Below are 20,172 nucleotides of genomic sequence, written 5' to 3' on the forward strand. Positions count from 1 at the left end.
GCATATAGGCTTCTCAGGAGACAGGTAAGGTCGTCCCGTATTCCCATCTCTTTAAGAATTTTCCACAGTTTGTTGTGATCCACACAGAAAGGCTCTAACATAGTCAATGAAGCTGAAGTAGATGTTTTCTGGAATTGCCTTACCTTTTCTGTGATCCAGCGGGTGTTGCCAATTTGATCTCTGCTTCCTCTGCATTTTTAAATCCAGCTTATACATCTGGGAATTCTTGCTTCACATACCGCTGAAGCCTAGCTTGAAGGATTTGGGGCATGACCTTGCTGTGAGATGTGTATACTGCTATGGTAGTTTGAACACGAAAACTGACCATTTCCAGTCCTGTGACCATTGTGGAGTTTTCCAAATATTGAGTGCGTATTCAGTGCAGAATTTTAAGAGCATCATCTTTTAGGATTTTGAATCATTCACCTGGAATTCCATCACCTCCACTAGCTTTGTTCTTAGTAATTCTCCCTAAAGCCCACTTGACTTCACACTTCAAGATATCTAGCTCTAAATGAGTGACCACACCACCATGGTTATCGGGGTCATTAAAATCTTTTTTGTACACTTCTTCTGTCTATTTTTGCCACCCCTTTTTCATCTCTTCTGCTTCTGTTAAGTTCTTGCTGTTTCTGTCCTTTATTGTGTCCATCTTTGCATGAAATATTCCCAAGGTATCTCCAATTTTCATAACGAAATCTCTAGTCTTTCCCTTTCTATTGTTTTCCTCTATTTGCATTGATCATCTAGGAAGCCTTTCTTATCTCTCCTTGCTATTCTTTGGCATTCTGCATTCAGATGGATAGATCTTCCCTTTTCTCCTTTTTCTTTCGCGTCTCTTCTTTTCTCAGCTATCTGTAAGGCCTCCTCGGGCAACCATTGTGCCTTCTTGCATTTCTTTCTCTTGGGGACGGTTCGCTCAGCGCCTTCTGTACAGTGTTATGAACCTGCATCCATAGTTCTTCAGGCACTCTGTGTACCAGATATAATCCCTTGAAGCTATTTGTCACTTCCACTGTGTGATAGAAGAGATTTGATTTAGGTCATAGCTGAATGGCCTAGTGGTTTTTCCTACTTTCTTCAATTTAAGTCTGAATTTTACCATAAGGAGCTCATGATCCGAGCCACAGTCAGCTCCCGGTCTTGCTTTTGCTAACTGTATAGAGGTTCTCCACCTTTGGCTACAAGGAATATAATGTCTGATTTCAGTACTGACCATCTGATGATGCCCATGTGTAGAGTCATCTCTTGTTTTGTTGGAAGAGTGTTTTTCCTAGGACTAGTGTGTTCTCTGGCAAAACTAAATAACCTTTTCCTTCCTTCATTTTATATGCCTAAGCCAAACTTGCCTGTTCCTACAGGAATCTCTTGACTTCCTACTTTTTCATTCCAATCCCCTATGGTGAAAAGGACATCTTTTTTGGTGTTAGTTCTAGAAGGTCATGTAGGTCTTTACAGAAGCATAAACCTGTGAAAAGTTTGAACATATCCCGAATAATCAACCCGACAAAAAAACTGCTGGGATATCCTCACATATTGATATAAATGACAGCCTTTTTAATAAATCAGGATCAAGGGGTACCAGAAATGCAATAACAGGAATTTTCTCACATCGTTTGGAGGAGTAAAATTGAATAATGTCCTGAGATGTCTATTTCACTGTATCTCAACGGTAGATCATTCGCTCATCCTACTACACAGTCAACCCAGTGTTAGTTCCAAATGGAAAATGTGGACCAAAAGCCATGTAGATACAGCAAAACCTCAGAGATAGTCCAGCTTGGGTTCCAGACCAGGGCAATAAACTGAATATCATAATAAAGAGAATCAAACAAACTTTCATTTCCCACTTTGTGTATGGCTTTGTTGACACTGTCTGAGTCTGTTAAGTGTGCAATAGCTTTGTGACTAGATAAATAATATACAGAGTTTAATCAACAATGCTGTGTTTCTAAAATAAAGTTGTTTGAGCATCATCTGTGCCTTCATGAGGTAACATGTTTTTGCTGGTGGAGGGTCTTGTCTGAGTGCCTATCTCTGCTGACTGATCAGGGTGGTGGTTGCTGAAGGTTGGGGTCGGTAGGGCAATTTCTGAAAAGAGGACAACAATGAGGTTTTCCACATCCTATGACTCTTCTTTTCACAGATTTATCCATAGCATGCAGTACTCTTTACCAGTGTTGGCATCCATGAAAATAACATGGATCTCATTGTACTTCTCCATCAGACTCTTGGATGCTTTGTCAATCAGCAGTAATATTTTGAAGGGAACCTTTCTTTCTGAGCAGTAGATCGCCATTGTGGACTTGAAATATTTGGCCACCAATTTTGTAAACAGATAGGCTGTCATCCAGGCTTCATTGTTTCATTTACAGAGCACAGCCAGAACAAATTCAGCCTAATTCTAAAGGGCCTTAGAATTTTCCAAGTGATAAATTACCATCGACTTCCAGTAACCTGCTGCCAACAGTCCTTATCAAGAGAATCAGCCTGTTCTTGGAATCTTTGAAGCCAGGCATTGACTACTCCTCTCCAGGTATCAAAGTCCTGGTGGGCATCTTCTTCCAATAGGTGGCCCTTTTGTCTGCCCTGCAAATGTCTAACTTAGTAGGTCACCTTCATAGATTATCTCAGCTATATCTCTTGGATAATTTGTGGCAGCTTCTCTGTCAGGTCTTGTACTACACTCTGCACTTTATTTTATGGAGATAGCTTCTTTCCATGAGCTTCATGAACCAACCCCCTGCTATCTTCAAATTTTTCTTCTGCAGCTTTTTCACCTCTCTTAGCCTTCATAGAAATTAAGAGAGTTAGGGCTTTGATCTCAACTAGGCTCTGGTCTCAGAAAATATTGTTGCTGGTTGGATCTTCTATCCAGACCTGCAAAACTTTCTTCATATCAGCAATAAGGATGTTTTACATTCTCAGAAACAGACTCCCATATTTAAAGAGTGAACTTTCAGTTGCTGGGGGAAGGAGGCAGAAAGGGATAGTTAGGGAGTTTGGGAAGGTCATGTACACACTGCTCTACTTAAAATGGATAACCATCAAGGACCTATGTATGGCATATGGTGTGTCTGTGTGTGCACACTCTGTGTGTATCCAACTCTTTCTGTCCTCATGGAGTGTACCCTGCCAGCTCCTCTGTCCATGGAATTTTCCAGCAAGAATACTGGAGTGGGTTGGCCTTTCCTTCTCCAGGGATTTTCCCAGCGCAGAGATCAAACCCACAACTCTGCTCAGTGTTAACGTGGCTGCCTGTCAGAAGCGGAGTGTAGGGAGAATGGATACATGTATATACACAGCTGAGTCCCTTAGCTGTTCACCTGAAACTATCCCAACACTGTTTGTTAATCAGCTACACCCAATAAAGCATAAAGTCTTTTAAAACTAGACTGTTTTTAGTTGAGTATATGGAGCAAATTCTGGGGAAAAGATGAAAAAGAGATGAAAAACCCAACTGCCACTTTTGAAGAGCCCAGAGCAAAAGCAGCATACCTCACGTGCCCCCAGCACGCAACAACACTTAAGGGATCAGCAGGTCACCTAAGCCACCCCACTGACTGACCCCTGGGCACACCCCTCCCCTCACCCCATAGAAGGAACCAGCTCGCCCCACCACCTCGGGGAGCAAGCAAGGAAGGAACCTGTCATTTGTTCTCGCTCCCCTCTGCTGCAGCAAGAGCCCCAATAAAGCCTTGCCTCAATTTCCTTTGATTAAGAAATTTGATTTATTGCTGTTGTCTCTCCTCTGATAGATTAAGGAGTCCAAGAGCCTGGTGTGTAACAATTTGGGGACAAGAGACACATGGGGGCTGGGAGGAGGACTGGACACAGGCTTGGGTGGGGCAGCAACTTGGTGGGTTCAGGTGATGGATGTGTCAGGGGAAGACTCTCATGCATAGGCCTGGGGAACAGGGGCCTGGGTTTAATCTCTGGCAAGAGGCAACACGGGGAGCACGTAGCCCCAGTGGAGGAGTCTGGTGAAAAGGCAAGTGACTGGGAGAACAGGAGAAAGATGGACAGCGTTAGAGTCCTGGTCAGGGCAGCCAGGTGGGGGACGATGGGCCTCTCTGGACAGGCCTGGCCACCCGCACCCGTGCGGCTCCTGGCACCTGGACACAGAGGAGACCCCAGATGGGAGTGGAATCAACCGGGAGGTGATTGTAATGAGTGTTGACAACGAGCCTCCTAAAAGAACATGAAACTCCAGCTGATTGCTCTTGCTACTTCCTTAATATTCTGCTCGCATCCATTTCCAAATCTAGAAAGAGGGAAGCCAGCCTCACTCAGTGACAAGACATGAAATGGAGCACTGCCCGTGCTGAGGGGTCAGCGCGACCATCCGAGGTCAGGGCTCAGTCACCCCTGAAGCTAGCCAAGCCCAAGAGCCCCGAAATAACAGGGAGATGGATCCCTCTGTCACAGGCGTTGATCTCTCAATGTCATTGATAAACCTCTATGTCATAGATAGACCACTTCCCAAGAATTAGGAGGTCTTGTCAGTCCCAAAGAGTGATGGATCGTCTCACTCATCATCAGCGGATAGCCCTGAGATGTGAACGTGAGATGTTCAGTGCTGGCTGGATGCTGCATAAAAGTAAATTTTGAGGAGGAGGAAAATGGATCACACAGGCTACCAGTGTAGAACAAGCAGCCGGAAGAGCCCGCCAGGTGGCGCCCGGTGGCAGCGCTGGATCCCGGTCTCCACGGGGAACCTGGAAATTCAGGTTCTGGCCTCAGTCCTCCAACTCTTTCTAATGAGCAGTCACTTTGGCCCACAAAAGGTCTAGGACTACTCTGGGACAAAAACGACTAGAAAACATATTGCTGATGACACTGCAGTGAAGGGCTGTCTCCAGGCCCTTTCAAGAGATCCGCACAGTTCTTTGGTGTGGGTAGTTGTGGGGTGGTGGGTGGCGTGGAAATCCTGAGTCTTTTAAGAAGAGCAGGGCTTCCCTCCTACCTTAGTCGGTCAAGCCTCTGCCTGCAACGTAAGAGATCGGGCTTCGATCCCAGGGTCAGGAAGATCCGAAGAAGGAGGCCATGACGACCCACTGAAGGACTCTTGCCTGGAGAATCCCCACGGTCAGACGAGCCCGGCGGGCTACAGTCCAAGTGGTCGCAAGAGTCGGACACGACTGAGGGACACCCCCGCAGGAAGACTGCAGGCGGGAATGGGAGGAAGGGTGAGGGGCCAGAAGGATTCGGAGGAGAAAAGAAACTTTGAGGGACAGGAGGAGACAGGAGTCAGTCAGGAGGGGGCGGCTGGGTGGGGCCAGGCGAGGCTTCGGACGCCGGAGAAGGAGGCCCCGGGTTCCCCGGGACTGTCCGGGCGTCACCTGAGGAGGAAGGGGGCGGGGTGACCCGGCGGGGAAGTGGTGGGAATGGACTGGACGGCAGGGCGGGCTCTCTATAAATAGCTCCGCTCCCCCAGCGAAGTCAGATCAAAGACCTTCCACGTGGTGATGGCCGCGACCATTGACCCCGAAACGCGTCTTAGTTTGGCGGCCCTGCTTCTACTCGGGTCTCTCTGGTTCTGCCCGGCGCGAGGCGGTGAGTTCGGGGATTAACCTGCGGGGAGCGGCCGCGGGGCCTTAAGACCCCGCGAGGGATGCGGGTGTCCGCCGGGTTCGGGAACCGCGCCGGGCCGCCTCCTGCTTTCAGACTCCGCGCGCTCCTTTCCCGCTGCGCTCCTGCTCCTCCGCCCCCACTCCCGGGCTGGTTGCCTTCCCCCGGCCCCCCCAATCCCCGTGTGTAAAAGACACGATCTGGGTGAAAAAGGAATCCCAGCAGGAAGGGAGGGGAAGCAGGGAGAAGGAGCCAGGGCGGCCGCAAGAAGTGCTGCTGCAATTCCCGGGCCGCCCCTCGGGAATTCGGAGCCACTGGAGCCCGAGCAGGACAGGTGGCGGCCGCTCCCGAGGGGCCGAACCCACGAGGTGCAGGGGAAGGCTGGGTGCAGTCTGACCAGTTGGGTTGGGCGGAGGGTGGGAGCGGGAGATGGGCAAGGGTCTAGGTAGAGTCCCCACGTGGGCGGGGAGTGGGCGGGCAGCGCAGGAGGGAGGGGCGGGGAGATGGGTGGAGTCTGTCCTGTGAAGCCTCCTTAGAGTCCTGCTTGGTTACAACACTATTCTTTCCATATCCCTCCCCATCCCAAGAACCTCAGGGCCTCCAACAACTTCCCATCTGTGAAGGGACCCTAAACCTGGCCTCTGTCAACTGCCACCCTATCCTCTTGCCTGAGAATTCACCCCAGCAGAAACCTCCCAGCCTGGCCCCCAAGACATAAAGCAGGAGAGATGGGAGAAGAGTTTCCCAAAGTGTGTGACACAGGGCACCCCCACTTCTACCCTTCGGTCCCACAGTCATATTCCCTAAGACCATGGACACCGTGGTCTATAATAGCCATTAGTTAAGACAGGAGTTGGAAAGGAAAAAAGACAGGAGTTGGAGAACCTTCTCTTCACAAGACAGAGAGTAAATCTGTCAGTCTCCACAAGCCATTTGGTGTCTGTGTGGTTAGTACATCTTCACATTTGTGCTGGAAGAGCAGGCAAAGACGACCTGAAAAAACCAAAAGAACCGAGTGGCTGCCCTGAGACACACCACAGTGATAGATGATTCATGCCCTAGGGATTCATCCAAGGGGTGCCTTAGCTTCCTGTTTATGAACCAGAAACTTACTCTGTCCTGTCTTGTAGGTTCTGGTTGGCGTGAATGTGAAAGGAGTCTGGGTCCAGCAGATATGGGCTAATGTCCCCTGACCCCCTCTGCTCTAGAGTGGCTTCCTTAGTCCATGGAGATACAGGGGCCACTGCATGAAGTCTCAGGCATGAGCAGAGAATAGTGTGTGCATGCTAAGTCACTTCAGTCATGTCCAACTCTTTGCAACCCTATGGACTATAGCCCACCAGGGTCCTCTGTCCAAGAGATTCTCCAGGCAAGAATACTGGAGTGGGTTGCCATGCCCTCCTCCATGGGATCTTCTCTCACCCAGGGATAGATCCCACATCTACTTCATCTCCTACATTGCAGGCGAATTCCTTACTGCCGAGCCACGGGGAGCAGGCCCTGGAGAACAGTGGTCCTACAACCATCCTGATGTCAGGCCTAGGCCACCCGCAGGTACATGTTATTTGTTCCCTGTGGCCCTGCTTATGCCAAACCACATGATCAGTTCTATCCTCTGATGGCTGGTCCATCTGAACTAATGTTAAGGGTTGATGAGCCCAGATCATGATGGACAACTTTGACATTCCAGGACCAGAGGCCTCATCTCTACCAACCCCCAGGACCATAGCAGGAGTCATATTTAAATGGTGTAGTATTCCCCACTGCACATCGCTTGGCCTTGCTTCAGGACATAAAGGGTCTGTGTTGTGAACCTCCAAGTAAAATGCCATATTTGGCACATAGCACCTTTCCCACCAGAGATACCACTGACGTCACAGGTTCTGCTGGGTCATCTGCCCAAGAAGCAGGTCATCGTTCACCAATTGTCTGTGACTGCTTTTGTACTAGGACAGCAATTGTAACAGAAAACTATGGTCTGCAGAGCCTGAATTATGTCATATGTACAATTATAGAAATCAATGGCCACACTAGGAATTAAATGGAGATAGGATAGGGATGACACTCCTGCAGCCCTGGAGAGCTTGTAGGTTGGTACTCCTCTCTGTCATTTTCTCCGAGATTTGATACTGTTTACACGTACTATTGGGGGCTGAAGGTCAGTGTCAGAACTGTGAACTTGGAAATCATTCTACAGTAGCCCTCACCGCACGGTAACTTACTAACTGTGAAGATTTTCCATTCATATTGCAAATGCAATGGATGTGAAATGAGCACTATGAGGATCGGTGGATGGGTGGCACTCCTGTGGGCAGCACGTGGCACAGACGTGTATTCCTAACCACAGACCTCAGGCATCACAGTACTAACAGGCGGCCGTGGTGATGTTTCAGATTGCTGGACACGATGTCAGCCCCACTCTAGGTCCTTGTGAATGTGGGCGTGGCTTCTCTGCCCAGTGTCCACTTTCCCCACTCACTGACCACGTGGCTTCCAAAGGCCAGACGGACTCGTGCACTCGCTGTGGTGAGGAGAGGCCCTCCTCGCTGCTGCCTGGCGTCTCTGTCTCCAGTCATGGATTCTGAAGGCAAGACCCGACTCCGTGCTGGACAGTGTGCCAGTGATCTGGACATTTTGTTGGGACGTCTGCATTCAGCTTCCTGAACATCCAGCCTTGTGTTTGTCCCTGTTTTTCTTTTTATAAATTTTCCTTTCAACCGTGCAGTTTTTAATAGGGCTCACTGCTCATCTGTTTGCCTCTAGGATCACCCTAGATAAAATTTAAAAATTTAATTAATTAATTAAAAATAATAAATATTGATATTGAGCATCTTTTCACATGCAATTGGCCATGTGTATGCCTTCTTCGGAGAAATGTCTCTTTAGATCTTCTGCCCATTCTTTGATTGGGTTCCCTGTTTTTATTATTGAGTTATAATAACTTTTCATATATTTTGGAAATTAAGCCCTTGTCAGCAGCATCATTTGCAAATCTTTTCTCCCAGTCTGTAGTTTGCCTTTTTTTTCTATGGTTTCCTTTGCTGTGCAAAAGTATATAAGTTTGATGAGGACCCATTTCTTTATTGTTTTTTCTCATCTTTTTGTTTTCTCTTTCTACCAGAGTAGAAGACATCTTGAATTGGCCTTCTTTCAGGAACTTTAATTCCCCTTGGATGGTGCTGGGAGGAAGAAGAAGTTGGGTTTTTTTGTTTTGTTTTGTTTGAATGACAAATAATACTGGATCATTATAACTTATGTAATTTTCAAAGGTTGTACAATTATACAAAAAAAAAAAAAAAAGGAGGGGCAAACAAGCTGTAGAATTACACAGAATCCTTCTTCAAAATGCACTGGCATGGAAATTTTGAAGGAAAAATAAATGGGACTGAAGCAAACTTCCAGAGTGATGAACTGGCCTAATTTCAATACTGCTGTGTCTCTGGGACTCAGGAAGCCCGAGGAGAGGGAGAGATGAGAGAAGGGCAGGTCAGTGGAAGGGTCAGGACACAGATGACTTTTATCAAGTAAGTTTGCCACCTGAACTGGCACCGGAAACAGTAACTGGGCTGGCTGAAAAGCTCCTTCAGGTTTTCATAAGATGGTGTGGAGAACCCTGAGTAAACTCAGTACAGTGACAAGGTCAGTGATCATCCAAGGCAAGCTCAGGATGGGGACCGAGGAAGCCCTGAGCTCTCCCCTCCATGACCTTCTTGCCAGAAATTCTTCCCTGACCTCTGATCAATTTCTATTAATTAAGGAGACCAAAATGACAAAATGGTCTAACGAGGAAGATTCTGGCTATCAGCACACGAAACTCCTCCAAGAAATGGGAACAGGAGGAAGTGGCAACACCCTGGCACCCAGCTAGCAGGCTGGTGAAGCCTCAGGTTAATGACTGAGGCGGCCCTGCCTTGGGGGGGTGGGGCATATGGGCAGAGCAAAGCCGGAGGCCCCAGAAGTGCAGTGTCTGCCTCCCCAGAAAGGATCCGCTCCTCTGACCTGGTATCCTCCACTCCTGCAAAATGGAGATCCAGGTGACAAAGGGACATACGGGTGGCCCTGAGACTCGTCTTGGCTTCCTAGACTTGCTTCTCATTGTCTGGTTCAGCGGGAAGCCAGGCAGTGAGTTCGGGGAGGAAACTGCTGGGTGGGGGCGAGGGGAAGTTGGGTGAGTTAACCTGAACAGGGGTGGTGGTGTGCGCAGGGGTTCTCGAAACTTCTTGCGGGGATGGCGCCGCCCCCCTCTCCTCTTTCCCTTCCCCTGGGTCGGGTCCTTTTCTCCTCGGTGGCTCCCCTGGGCTACTTGCAGGAGCTCCGGGCCAGAACAGGGGTGCCTTAGCGAAGCAGTAATGTGGGGAGTTTGGGAGGTGACTCTAGGAAAAGAGGGGGCCGGGAAGCTACAGGAAATGCGGTTGAGGCCCCACAGGGCTCAGCCCAGCCCCTGGGAAGTGGGAGTCCTGGAGCCCGGGGAAGGGACCCAGAGCCGCCCTGAAAACCACAAGCCCGACATCCACAAGCCCAGAGCCGCCTGGAAAACCATCTGCCCTTCTGCGCCATCGCAGCCACAACCGCAGCGCTCCTATGCCAGGCTTCAGCACTACGTGAACCCTGAACTTCAAATCTTCAAGCTGCTTTTAGAAAAGGCAGAGGAACCAGAGATCAAATTGCCAGTATCCACTGCATCATCGAAAAAGCAAGAGAGTTCCAGAAAAACATCGATTTCTGCTTTATTGACTATGCCAAAGCCTTTGACTCTGTGGATCCCAATAAACTGTGGACAATTCTGAAAGACATGGAAATACCAGACCACCTGACCTGTCTCTTGAGAAACCTGTATGCAGGTCAGGAAGTAACAGTGAGAACTGGACATGGAACAACAGACTGGTTCCAAATAGGAAAAGGAGTACGTCAAGGCTGTATATTGTCACCCTGCTTATTTAACTTATATGCAGAGTACATCATGAGAAACGCTGGGCTGGAGGAAGCACATGCTGGAATTAAGATTGCCAGGAGAAATATCAATAACCTCAGATATACCGATGACACCACCCTTATGGCAGAAAGTGAAGAAGAACTAAAAAGCCTCTTAATGAAAGTGAAAGAGGAGAGGGAAAAAGTTGGCTTAAAACTCAACATTCAGAAAACTAAGATCTTGGCATCCAGTCCCATCACTTCATGGGAAATAGATGGGGAAACAGTGGCTGACTTTTTTTGGGGAGGGCTCCAAAATCACTGCAGATGGTGATTGCAGCCATGAAATTAAAAGACACTTACTCCTTGGAAGGAAAGTTACGACCAACCGAGACAGCATATTAAAAAGCAGAGACATTACTTTGTCACAAAAGGTCCGTCTTGTCAAAGCTATGGTTTTTCCAGTGGTCGGGTATGGATGTGAGAGTTGGACTATAAAGAAAGCTGAGTGCGGAAGAATTGATACTTTTGAACTGCGGTGTTGGAGAAGACTCTTGAGAGTCCCTTGGACTGCAAGGAGACCCAACCAGTCCATCCTAAAGGAGACCAGTCCTGGGTTTTCATTTGGAGGACTGATGTTGAAGCTGAAACTTCAATGTTTTGGCCACCTGATGTGAAGAGCTGAATCATTTGAGAAGACCCTGATGCTGAGAAAGATTGAGGGCAGGAGGAGAAGAGGATGACAGAGCTTGAGATGGTTTGATGGCATCACCGACACAATGGACATGGGTTTGGGTGGACTCCGGGAGTTGGCGGTGGACAGGGAGGCCTGGCGTGCTGCGCTTCATGGGGTTGCAGAGTCAGACACGACTGAGCAACTGAACTGAATTGATGATCTGCACACAGAGCCCCTTCTGGTCCCTTCCTACTACTGATGAACTGAACTAGGTTCCTTCCCTACTGCTCTCTGGTCCCTTCTTCCTACTGCTGAAGAAAGTACGTCCCTTTCCTACTGCTCTGGGCCTTTGAAGGACCAGCGGTCTTTACCACGGATCAGTTAATCCCGGCAGGGTGGCCCAGGTAGGAGCTACTCAGCTTTCAAGGGCTCGGGCTGGCTGGGTGGCAGCAGGTGGCCTAGCTTCTCCTCGGTGGTGGAGGCAGGTGCTCACAGCAGGATGGATGTTCAGGGCCATCTCGCTGGGATGGGGATCCTGAAGGCTGCCGCTGGTACAGCTCGGGTCTGCTGGCTGCCTGCGGCCCAGGCCCCCCCTTGCCCCCAGAACTCCCACACACTGTATCAGTGTTTGGGCTCGAGCTGTCCTGTCCTGGCAAAGTAGATTCTGAAGGAATGACACTAAATGCAGCTCAACTGGATTGTTAACTTCAAAAAGCTTCACAGTCTTAGAGTTGAAACGAAGGAAAAGTTGCCATCCAGAAGTTGAGGAAGGAAAACTTCAGCCTTGGACAAAACGACCAGCAGAGGAGCCCATTTATGACCCTGTACATGCAGCTCCAGCCGTGTCTACACGTGTGTTTCGTATCAGCCTAGGGATTTGCTGTCCAGGTATATTTCTTGTAGTACTAGTATTAGCTGTTTTGCATCTTCATAGTGTGAGACGGATTGAACTGGAAGATAGCATCAGCGCCAGCAGTAGTTCCCAAGGGCTGTCTCAGTCCCAGTCCTTCCCAGATGTCTCAGTGTGTGAGAGGCAACACACCCAACAATACAGCCCCCATCTCCAGTTGTCCTCCCTTGTGGGTAGAGGAGTAGGACTTGAGAAGCGTCACTCTTTTGGAGGCCAAAGCTAAGTGAATGATATCAAAATATCTAACCAGGGAGAGGAACTCAAAAGATGTATTCTAAGAAGGTATCTTTTGGTGTGCTTTCCATGGGGGTTATGTAGATGAAAAAGATCCAGATAAAGAGCAACAAGCCTTTGTAAAAACAGAGATCATACTTCTGAAATTCAGGTGACAACGATGCTCCCTGAAAGTTGTAAGCTACGAGGTCTTCATCACAGAAATCTTCCTATTACCCATGTGTGAACAGAAGAAGGGGAAAAGCCCATGGTGGATTGCCTTACATGAACTGGGGGTACCTTAAATTGTTTCTATGACAGTGCAAATATGTGGAGGCCAACAGTACGCAGGCAACTTCTCAACAAAAGCTAGTTTACATGGCTGCTCAGATTGCCTGTGGAATGAGCTACCTGGTCAGAAAGAAGTCCTCCACAGAGAGCTGGCAGCGAGGAGCTCTGTCATTGAACAACTTCAAGTTAAGAGCAAAGCCAATCCCTCTCCAGAGTCTTGTTCCCCATGGACTCTCACTGTCTGGGGAACAGCAAAATCACAGGATTGATGGATGACATTTGAAAGTCTGGTTAATAATGAGTTCTCCAGTCTTCCCTGGTGATCCAGTGGTTAGACTCCACACTCCCAATGCAGGGGCCTGGGTTCAATCCCTGGTGGGTGAACTGGATCCTGCATGCCACAACTGAGAAGTCAGCGTGCTGCTACTAAAGAGCCCACATGTTTATAACTCTGACCAAACCCCCTTCAGTGGACATCTACCCGTTTGATGTCACCAAGTACCTGATAGAGGGTTACCAAATAGCCCAGCCTATCAACTGTCCTGATGAATCATTTATGTGATGGCTTGTGCTGGGCCTTCAATCCAGAGGAGAGGTACAGTTCCACCAGCTGGCCCGGTGTCTCACAGAGGTCCGTGCAGCCCTGGGGGCCTGTGTCTGACCCTACTCTCACAGTTCCCCAGTGTCAGGAGGAAGGTGCCTTTCCAGGCCCACTTGGAGCCAGCCAGTCATGTACACCACCCAGCATCAGAGAAGCAGATTTGTCTTTCAGAACACCGAGATTTAGGAATACTTTAGCATCTGAACTTTCTAAGACATCTTACTGATGTGGAATACTTTCTCAATCTCACTTTTATTAGCTTGAACTGAAAATGTTTGTGTAAATATTTTACACATAGTTGCCTTAGAGGTACAGGTATATTCTTACAAAGTAAATAGTTTTTAAAATTGTTTAAACACACATATTTGGACTAACAATCATATTACCAACTGCTTTTTATTGTCTGAATTCTACAAGGTAATGCAGTTGATTCACCTTTGAAGTTTTGGTTTCTTTCACTAGTTTTGGAGGTGATTCGTCTTCAACATGCAGTACTTTTTCTTAGGAAGATAAAAACCATCCAGCAGTTATGGGCTACTGTCCACCCCCCTCATTTGCTGCAGAGTAGCTATTTGTTCCAAAGTGCCATAGGGGAAGCCACAGGACCGAGCAGAGGATAGTGGCCACATAACAGCTCTAGTGTCACATCCAGGCCAGCTGCTGCTGGTGGGTATTGTTGTTCCCTGTGGCCCTGCTTATGCCAAAACACATAACCACTTCTATCCTATGATGGCTGGCCTCGCTGAACTAATGATTAGGGGTTGATGAGCCCACATCATGATGGGCAACTCCATTCCATGACGAGAGGCCTCATCTCTGCCAGGCCCCAGGACCACACAAGGAGCCACGTTTAAATGGTGTGACTTTCTCCACTGCAACATTCGGTCTGTGTTGTGAGCCTTCAAGTAGAAAATGCACGTAGCACCTTTCTGACCACAGACCCCTCTGATGTCACGGTTTCTGCCGGGTCATCTGCCCAGGAAGCAGCTCCAGCCATGCTCATCGTTCACCAACTGTGACTGCTTTTGTGCTGAGACAGCAGATTGCAACAGAGACCGCGGGTCTGTGAAGCCTAAAATATGTCTTCTGTACTATTACAGGAAACCTAAGGCCAAGTGGTATTAACTGGTGATAGGAGAGGGACCACAGCCCTGCAGCCCTTGAAAGGTTGTACATTGGCACTTGTCTCTGTATTTCCTCTAGGATATTGTGTACACGGACTATTGGGGGATGTGGAGGTAGGGTCTGAAGTCTGAATCTGGAATTCACCAATACGGTAGCCTTCACCCCACGTTAATTTATTAGCTACTAAGGACTCCATGAATGTCACAGGTCCAGAGCATGTGAAATGACCGCTCCATGGTCTCTGGACCCGATGATAACCACTGTAAGCAGAACCTGGGACTGCTTTCCATTGATGGCCTGGTACTCTGAGCTTCGCTCAACAATTGGGGGACCATGATAATGCTATGGTTCCTGTGCATGATATTAGAACCACTAGGTGCAATGTGAATGTGAGAGTAGTTTCTGCTTCTGCAGGTTCACTTACCCCAGTCAATAACCAGGTGGCTCTTTGGGAAAGAAAGGAAGGACTTTTGCACTGGATGTGGTGATGAAAGGGCCCTCCTCTTTAGAACGTGGCTTCTTTCTCTGGTGATACCTTCTGAGAAGTGGCTCAGATCCGGAAAACGTGCCTGGATCAGAAGTTTGGTAGGAATGGATGCTTTTGGCTTCCTGAGCATCCAGCCTTGTGTGCTGCCTCTCTTTAATTCTTTCAATGGTACAGTTTGTATCTAGGTTCCTGCCCATCTGTTTGCCTTTAGGATCGCCCTGTGCTATGAGCCAGCATCATATTCTCTGCAGTCAGGCCCTGGCTGGCATTGAGACTCTCTAATCACTTTGACCCCTGCACCTCTTTTCTGCTGACCTAGAGCATCCCCAACTGGAATCTGATTTTTCCACAACTTCCATCCATGTTCGTGATGGAAGCCCACAGGAACACCACTCCTACCACCATCCCTGATCTTCTGCAGAAGTCATCCTTGAGCTATTGGAGATGCTTCTCATCCACGCTTTCCTCTCGGGCTCCATAGAGTCCATCAGGCTTTCCCGTAGAGCTGGTGGACTGCACACCTTCCTGCCCTTTCACACTGTGTCCGCCCTGCAGAGTCACTTCCCTGAGCCTTGGATCCCCTCCTCTACCACCTGCCTCGGAAGTTCTGGACTTTCTCTTTCATGCCATGTGGGCCAGGCCTTTCTCCAGGCTTCCAAGTCCCATCCTAGTGGGAGATCACCACGTCTCCCCGGCCTTGCTAAGCCCATTGACCGTAATTATTAACTCTCCCTTCTCCAGCTTTGGGTTCTGTGCTCATCCTCCCCACCCACACCCCCACTGGCTGTGATCCGCTTCCTCAGGAACAGCCCCCTTACCCTCTGCAACTCCCACAGACACTCGGAGAGAACCTGACATCCTTTGGGTTTGGGCCTTTCCTTCTGAACCAGCCTGGCCCATCCCTGGGAAAGGTATATGTTGGTTAGTGCTACGTGCGGAGCTCGGGAGCAGAGTGGAAACAGGGCATCTCCAGGGCTGTGGGGTTTCTTGCCTGCCTGAGGCTTTGTTGCCTTCCTCAGTCGTGCCTGGTGAGGGTGTGGGGGGGAGGCGGGGGTCCTGCTCTGTCAGCCCAGCCCGCAGCCTTCCTCTGCTGCCACAGACCTGGGGGAGGAGGCCTACGGGTCTTCTTCTCCCACCCTCACCCTCTCTGCGGTTTGCCTTCAGAGACGCTCACTCTCTGTCCTATAACTTCACCATCGCTCCTCAGCCCAGACCTGGACAGCTGTGGTGTGAGGTTCATGGCCAGGTGGACGGAGAGGTTTTTCTTGCCTATGACTGTGGTCATGCTAAGATCATATTCACACGTCCATTGGGAGAAGAAGTGAAAACCACAAAGGTCTGGGAAACACAGATCGAAACACTCAGAGATATCAGGGACCAACTGCTTGACTTTACACTGGAGAAACCCAGGGTCATGGGTAAGTTAGAGAGTCCAAGTACAGAAGAAGCAGATGGGGCTTAAAATGCAGTTGGATGTTGGTCCTTCCCTAGTCGTCCAGTGGAAAGAGCAGCTGCTGCATGAGAGACCAGGGCCAGATCAGCTGGGCCCAGGGGACGTGGACCTAGGGGAGGTGGACCCAAGCGGGGCAAAGAATCTGTCAAGCCCAGAGGCTGAGCTCTTTCTTTCCCATGGTGGGAGCAGACCCTCTCACCCTGCAGGCCAGGATGACATGTCGCTGTGAGGATGACAGACACATCAGTGGATCCTGGCAGTTTGGCTTGAATGGACAAATGAGGCTCCACTTTGATTCGGAGAATGGACACTGCAGAGTGGATCACCCTGGAGGCAGATGGATGAAAGAGAAGTGGGAGAATGACAGAGCTGTGACCGAGTTCCTGAAGAAGGTCTCCGTGGGAGACTGTCCGGCCTGGCTTCAGGCTTTCATGGTGCGCTGGGAGAAAAGGTTGAAGACCTCGGGTAAGTGAGAAGGGAGGAGAAAGTGACAGTCCCCTCATGGTGACATGGACCCACCCCTCTGTGTGTGTGTTTGAGGAAGTGATCCACCAGAGGTGAGTTGTCCTGGGAGACCAATGACCCGGGGATGCTCTGTCATCCTCCTTCCTCTTCCCCCTCCTGACGTCTCTCCTCACATCACAGGCCTTTGGACGGTTTAACATGAATTTTTCCTGATTCCGAACCTGTAGACATCTTTTTTATTTCTGGGATTTATTTCTCACTGTACCCTCTTTCCAGAATCTTCTTTTAAATGTCTCCAATCCTCCTTCTGGAAATCTGTCAATACCACCTCTGCTGTCAGCTCCTGAGGACTCCATCCTCACGTCACCGTCTCTGATGTCACAGCAGGACTGAGTGGCTGTGTTGGAAACCTCGCTCCCCCAATAGCCCATGAGGACTGGGCTCCTCCCTTCCCCCATCTCGCCTGAGGATCTATCACTGGGGCCTCCATGCGATGGGTGTACACTGTCTGCACAGTAGGGCTACCTGGGTCAGGGTGGCTGAGGAGGCATCTGCTGAGTTTGGGGTCTGGACAAGGGATTCATGCTTACTCTCCTTGCAGCATCACAGACCACGGACCCCCCCTACAGTGCACACCATGGCCCCAGCCATCGATCTCATCACAGGGATCGCCGCTGGGGTTCTCGCCAGTTGTGGCATGAGCATCCTAGCCTGGATCCTTTATAAGAACAGGTACTGAGGTCAGAATCCAGAGGGAGGGCAGGGGCACAGGGCCTGGTGTGAGGATGGGGAAGTTGAATCCCAGCCAACCGCTGCCCCTCACTGAACCTCTTCATCCTGGAAATGAGCAGGGGGATAAGACCCCATATCACCTGAGAGCAGAACTCGGACAAGCTCAGCCCTGAGATCTGAGAGGTCCCCGCTGTCAGCAGACATTGTGTAAAGGGAGGGGCCCTCACTAGGCTGAAGGCCTATTGATGCTGAAAGGGTTGAGCCACGTCCCCTGACTGAGCACAGACCGCGGGCTGGCAGGGCCCAGGGTGGGTGGTGTGAGATCAGCAGGCGCTCAGGGCGAGGGCAGGACTCCCGGGGCTGAGAGCAGCATGGGGGCTCCACAGGATGTGTCAGCGGGGAGGGGACCCACCCAGGGACCGAGATGAGAGGGGCCGGGCTCTCATCCCAGGAGGAAGGGGTGGGAAGGCCTTTGCAGACCCAACTCCAAAGGCCTGTTCTCACAGGAAGTGGCTTGGGTCCAGCAGGCAAGGCAGGAGCCCCACAGCAGAGACTGTGGGAAGGGGCGAGGCCAGGCCTGTGCTCCTGGGGCAGCAGTTCTGACTCAGCCTGTGGCCTGCCCGTCACCAGCCTCCTGGGGACCCAGAGCCTCCATCACTGAGCGGCCCTGCCTTGAGCAGAGGTGCCTGGGGATGGTGGGCCTGAGCTGGGGTGGAGGCGCCCAGCTGGGCGGGACCAGGAAGAGATGGGGGCAGGGACCCTGGTCCTGAGAGCTGTGTGTGCTGCTGGCTCAGAGGCTGGAGGGGAGGGAAGGAAGGAGGTTTGCCTGCAGCCCCCCAGGGCTGTCAGGAAGCAAGGCCCCTCCTCCAGGGACCTGCTCCCTGGTCCTTTAGGCCCCCCTCGGGGAGGATCCGGACCCGAGTGAAGGGAGCAGATTGATTGCTCACTGGCTCCAGTCCTGAGCCTGAGCAGGGGGTGTCAGGGCCTGGGGTGACTCTGTGATGCAGGAAGGGAGGAGCAGGGGACAAGAAGCTGCTGGCCCTGGGCTGCGGGTGGAGGACATAGGAGCCCCTCAGTGAGGGCGGGGCTGGGAGGGGGCTGGGGAGGGGCAACCCCAGGAAAGTGACAGGATTCCTCAGCCCCCTGGACCAAGGCCTCTTTCTTTTCTGCAGGAGACAGTGCCCCCAGAAGCCCCTGACAGGTGCTCTGTTGGCCTCAGGAGTGTCTTTGCTTGGCTGCCTTTGATCTCCTGCTGTTTGCATAATTTGCATATTTTTTGATAGAAATGTTTTAATAGAGATAATGAATCATTTTTGTTTCATATTATATTTTGAGCATGAGTATGATGAAAACAGTGCTTCCCTGGTGGCTGAGATGGTAAAGAATTCACCTAGAGTTCAGGAGACCTAGGTTGATCCCTGGATTGGGAAGATCCCCTGGAGGAGGGCATGGCAACACTCCAGTATTCTTGCCTGGAGAATCCCCGTGGACAGGGGTGCCTGGCGGGCTGCATCCACGGGGTCACGAAGAGCTGGACATGACTGACAGACTAAGCACACACAGCACATGATGAAAAGACTGTGGTTTATCTTTGTAGAATTGGTCCCATTCTGTCTCAGTGGGCACTCTGCCTCATTCAGCGATGAATCCATTACTGAATGATCCTGCTGGTGTGGCTAATCAACTACCACTGGAAGATCCTGGGACCGTTTCAGTTTGACAATTTCACACAAGGCTGGCTCAAAGTTATACAGGTCCTGAAGCTATTTCTCCCTTGGAATGTAGTTTTCTAACTTCAGAAATTATTCACCAATTATCTTCTTGGTGATTGGAACTGATTTTATTTTATTTTAAAAGCTGTCGGTTTACTGACACATAATTTGTTGTTCATAAAATGAGATGGCAGAGAATGCTGTTCACTTCAGACCTCGGGAGTCCAGACCCTAGGAATCCCAAAGCTGGTGCCCAGTCACAGTGACACAGATGTACCATATCATGTCTGTTACCACATCTTTTGAACATCCTACTCAGGATCTTTTTCCCCACCAATTTTACCATTTTCCCTTGGTGGTAAGTTTTGCTTTCTTATCAGGCATGTGTTCACTAGAGGAGCACTTTTGATTTCATTTAAGAACTTTTCCTTTGCATTCACAACTTGATTAACTGATGCAAATGTCCTATCTTCTGGCTTGTCCTGGCTTTCGCCATGTCTTGGATTTAAAGTGAGAGCCATGTGATTCTTCGTTTCACTAGGACACTTTGAGGCCACTGCAAAGTTATTTTTGGCCTCATTTCAGTATTGTGTGTCTCAGGAACTCAAGAGGTCTGAGGACACAGAGAGAGATGAGGGAAGGGAAGGTCAGTGGAGCAGTCAGAACACACAGCATTTATGCATTACGTTTGCCATCTCATGTGGGCACAGGTCTTGGCCCACAGAACAGTTCCAATAAGAGCATCAAAGATCGTTGATGGCACAAAAACAGGAACAAGATGGACGAATAGGAAGCCCTGAGCACCTGCTTCCTATGAACACACCTCAAGTACAACTTCCCTGGACTTCCCTGGTGGCTCAGATGGTAAAGCATCTGTCTAAAGTGCAGGAAATGTGGGTTTGATCCCTGGGTTGGGAAGATCCTCTGGAGAAGGAAATTGCAATCCACTCCAGTACGCTTGCCTGGAAAATCCCATGGACGGAGGAGCCTGTTAAGCTACAGTCCGTGGGGTCTCTAAGAGTCGG

The 20,172-nt window shown here is 49.8% G+C and overlaps 1 protein-coding gene and 1 pseudogene across 1 annotated transcript; both read left to right on the forward strand.

The window, feature by feature from the left end:
* Window positions 1–5,366: 5,366 nt before the first annotated feature.
* Window positions 5,367–17,429, forward strand: LOC133047181 (UL16-binding protein 3-like). Its single transcript, XM_061130234.1, has 4 exons — window positions 5,367–5,556; window positions 7,036–7,125; window positions 16,428–16,703; window positions 17,305–17,429. Exons 1-4 carry the CDS (start codon window positions 5,469–5,471, stop codon window positions 17,427–17,429), a joined length of 579 nt encoding a protein of 192 aa, XP_060986217.1. The 5' UTR covers window positions 5,367–5,468.
* Window positions 9,594–13,233, forward strand: LOC133047039 (tyrosine-protein kinase RYK-like; annotated as a pseudogene).
* Window positions 17,430–20,172: the final 2,743 nt, after the last annotated feature.

Source organism: Dama dama, chromosome 26 (genome assembly GCF_033118175.1).
Source record: "Dama dama isolate Ldn47 chromosome 26, ASM3311817v1, whole genome shotgun sequence".
Taxonomy (NCBI): Eukaryota; Metazoa; Chordata; class Mammalia; order Artiodactyla; family Cervidae; genus Dama; species Dama dama.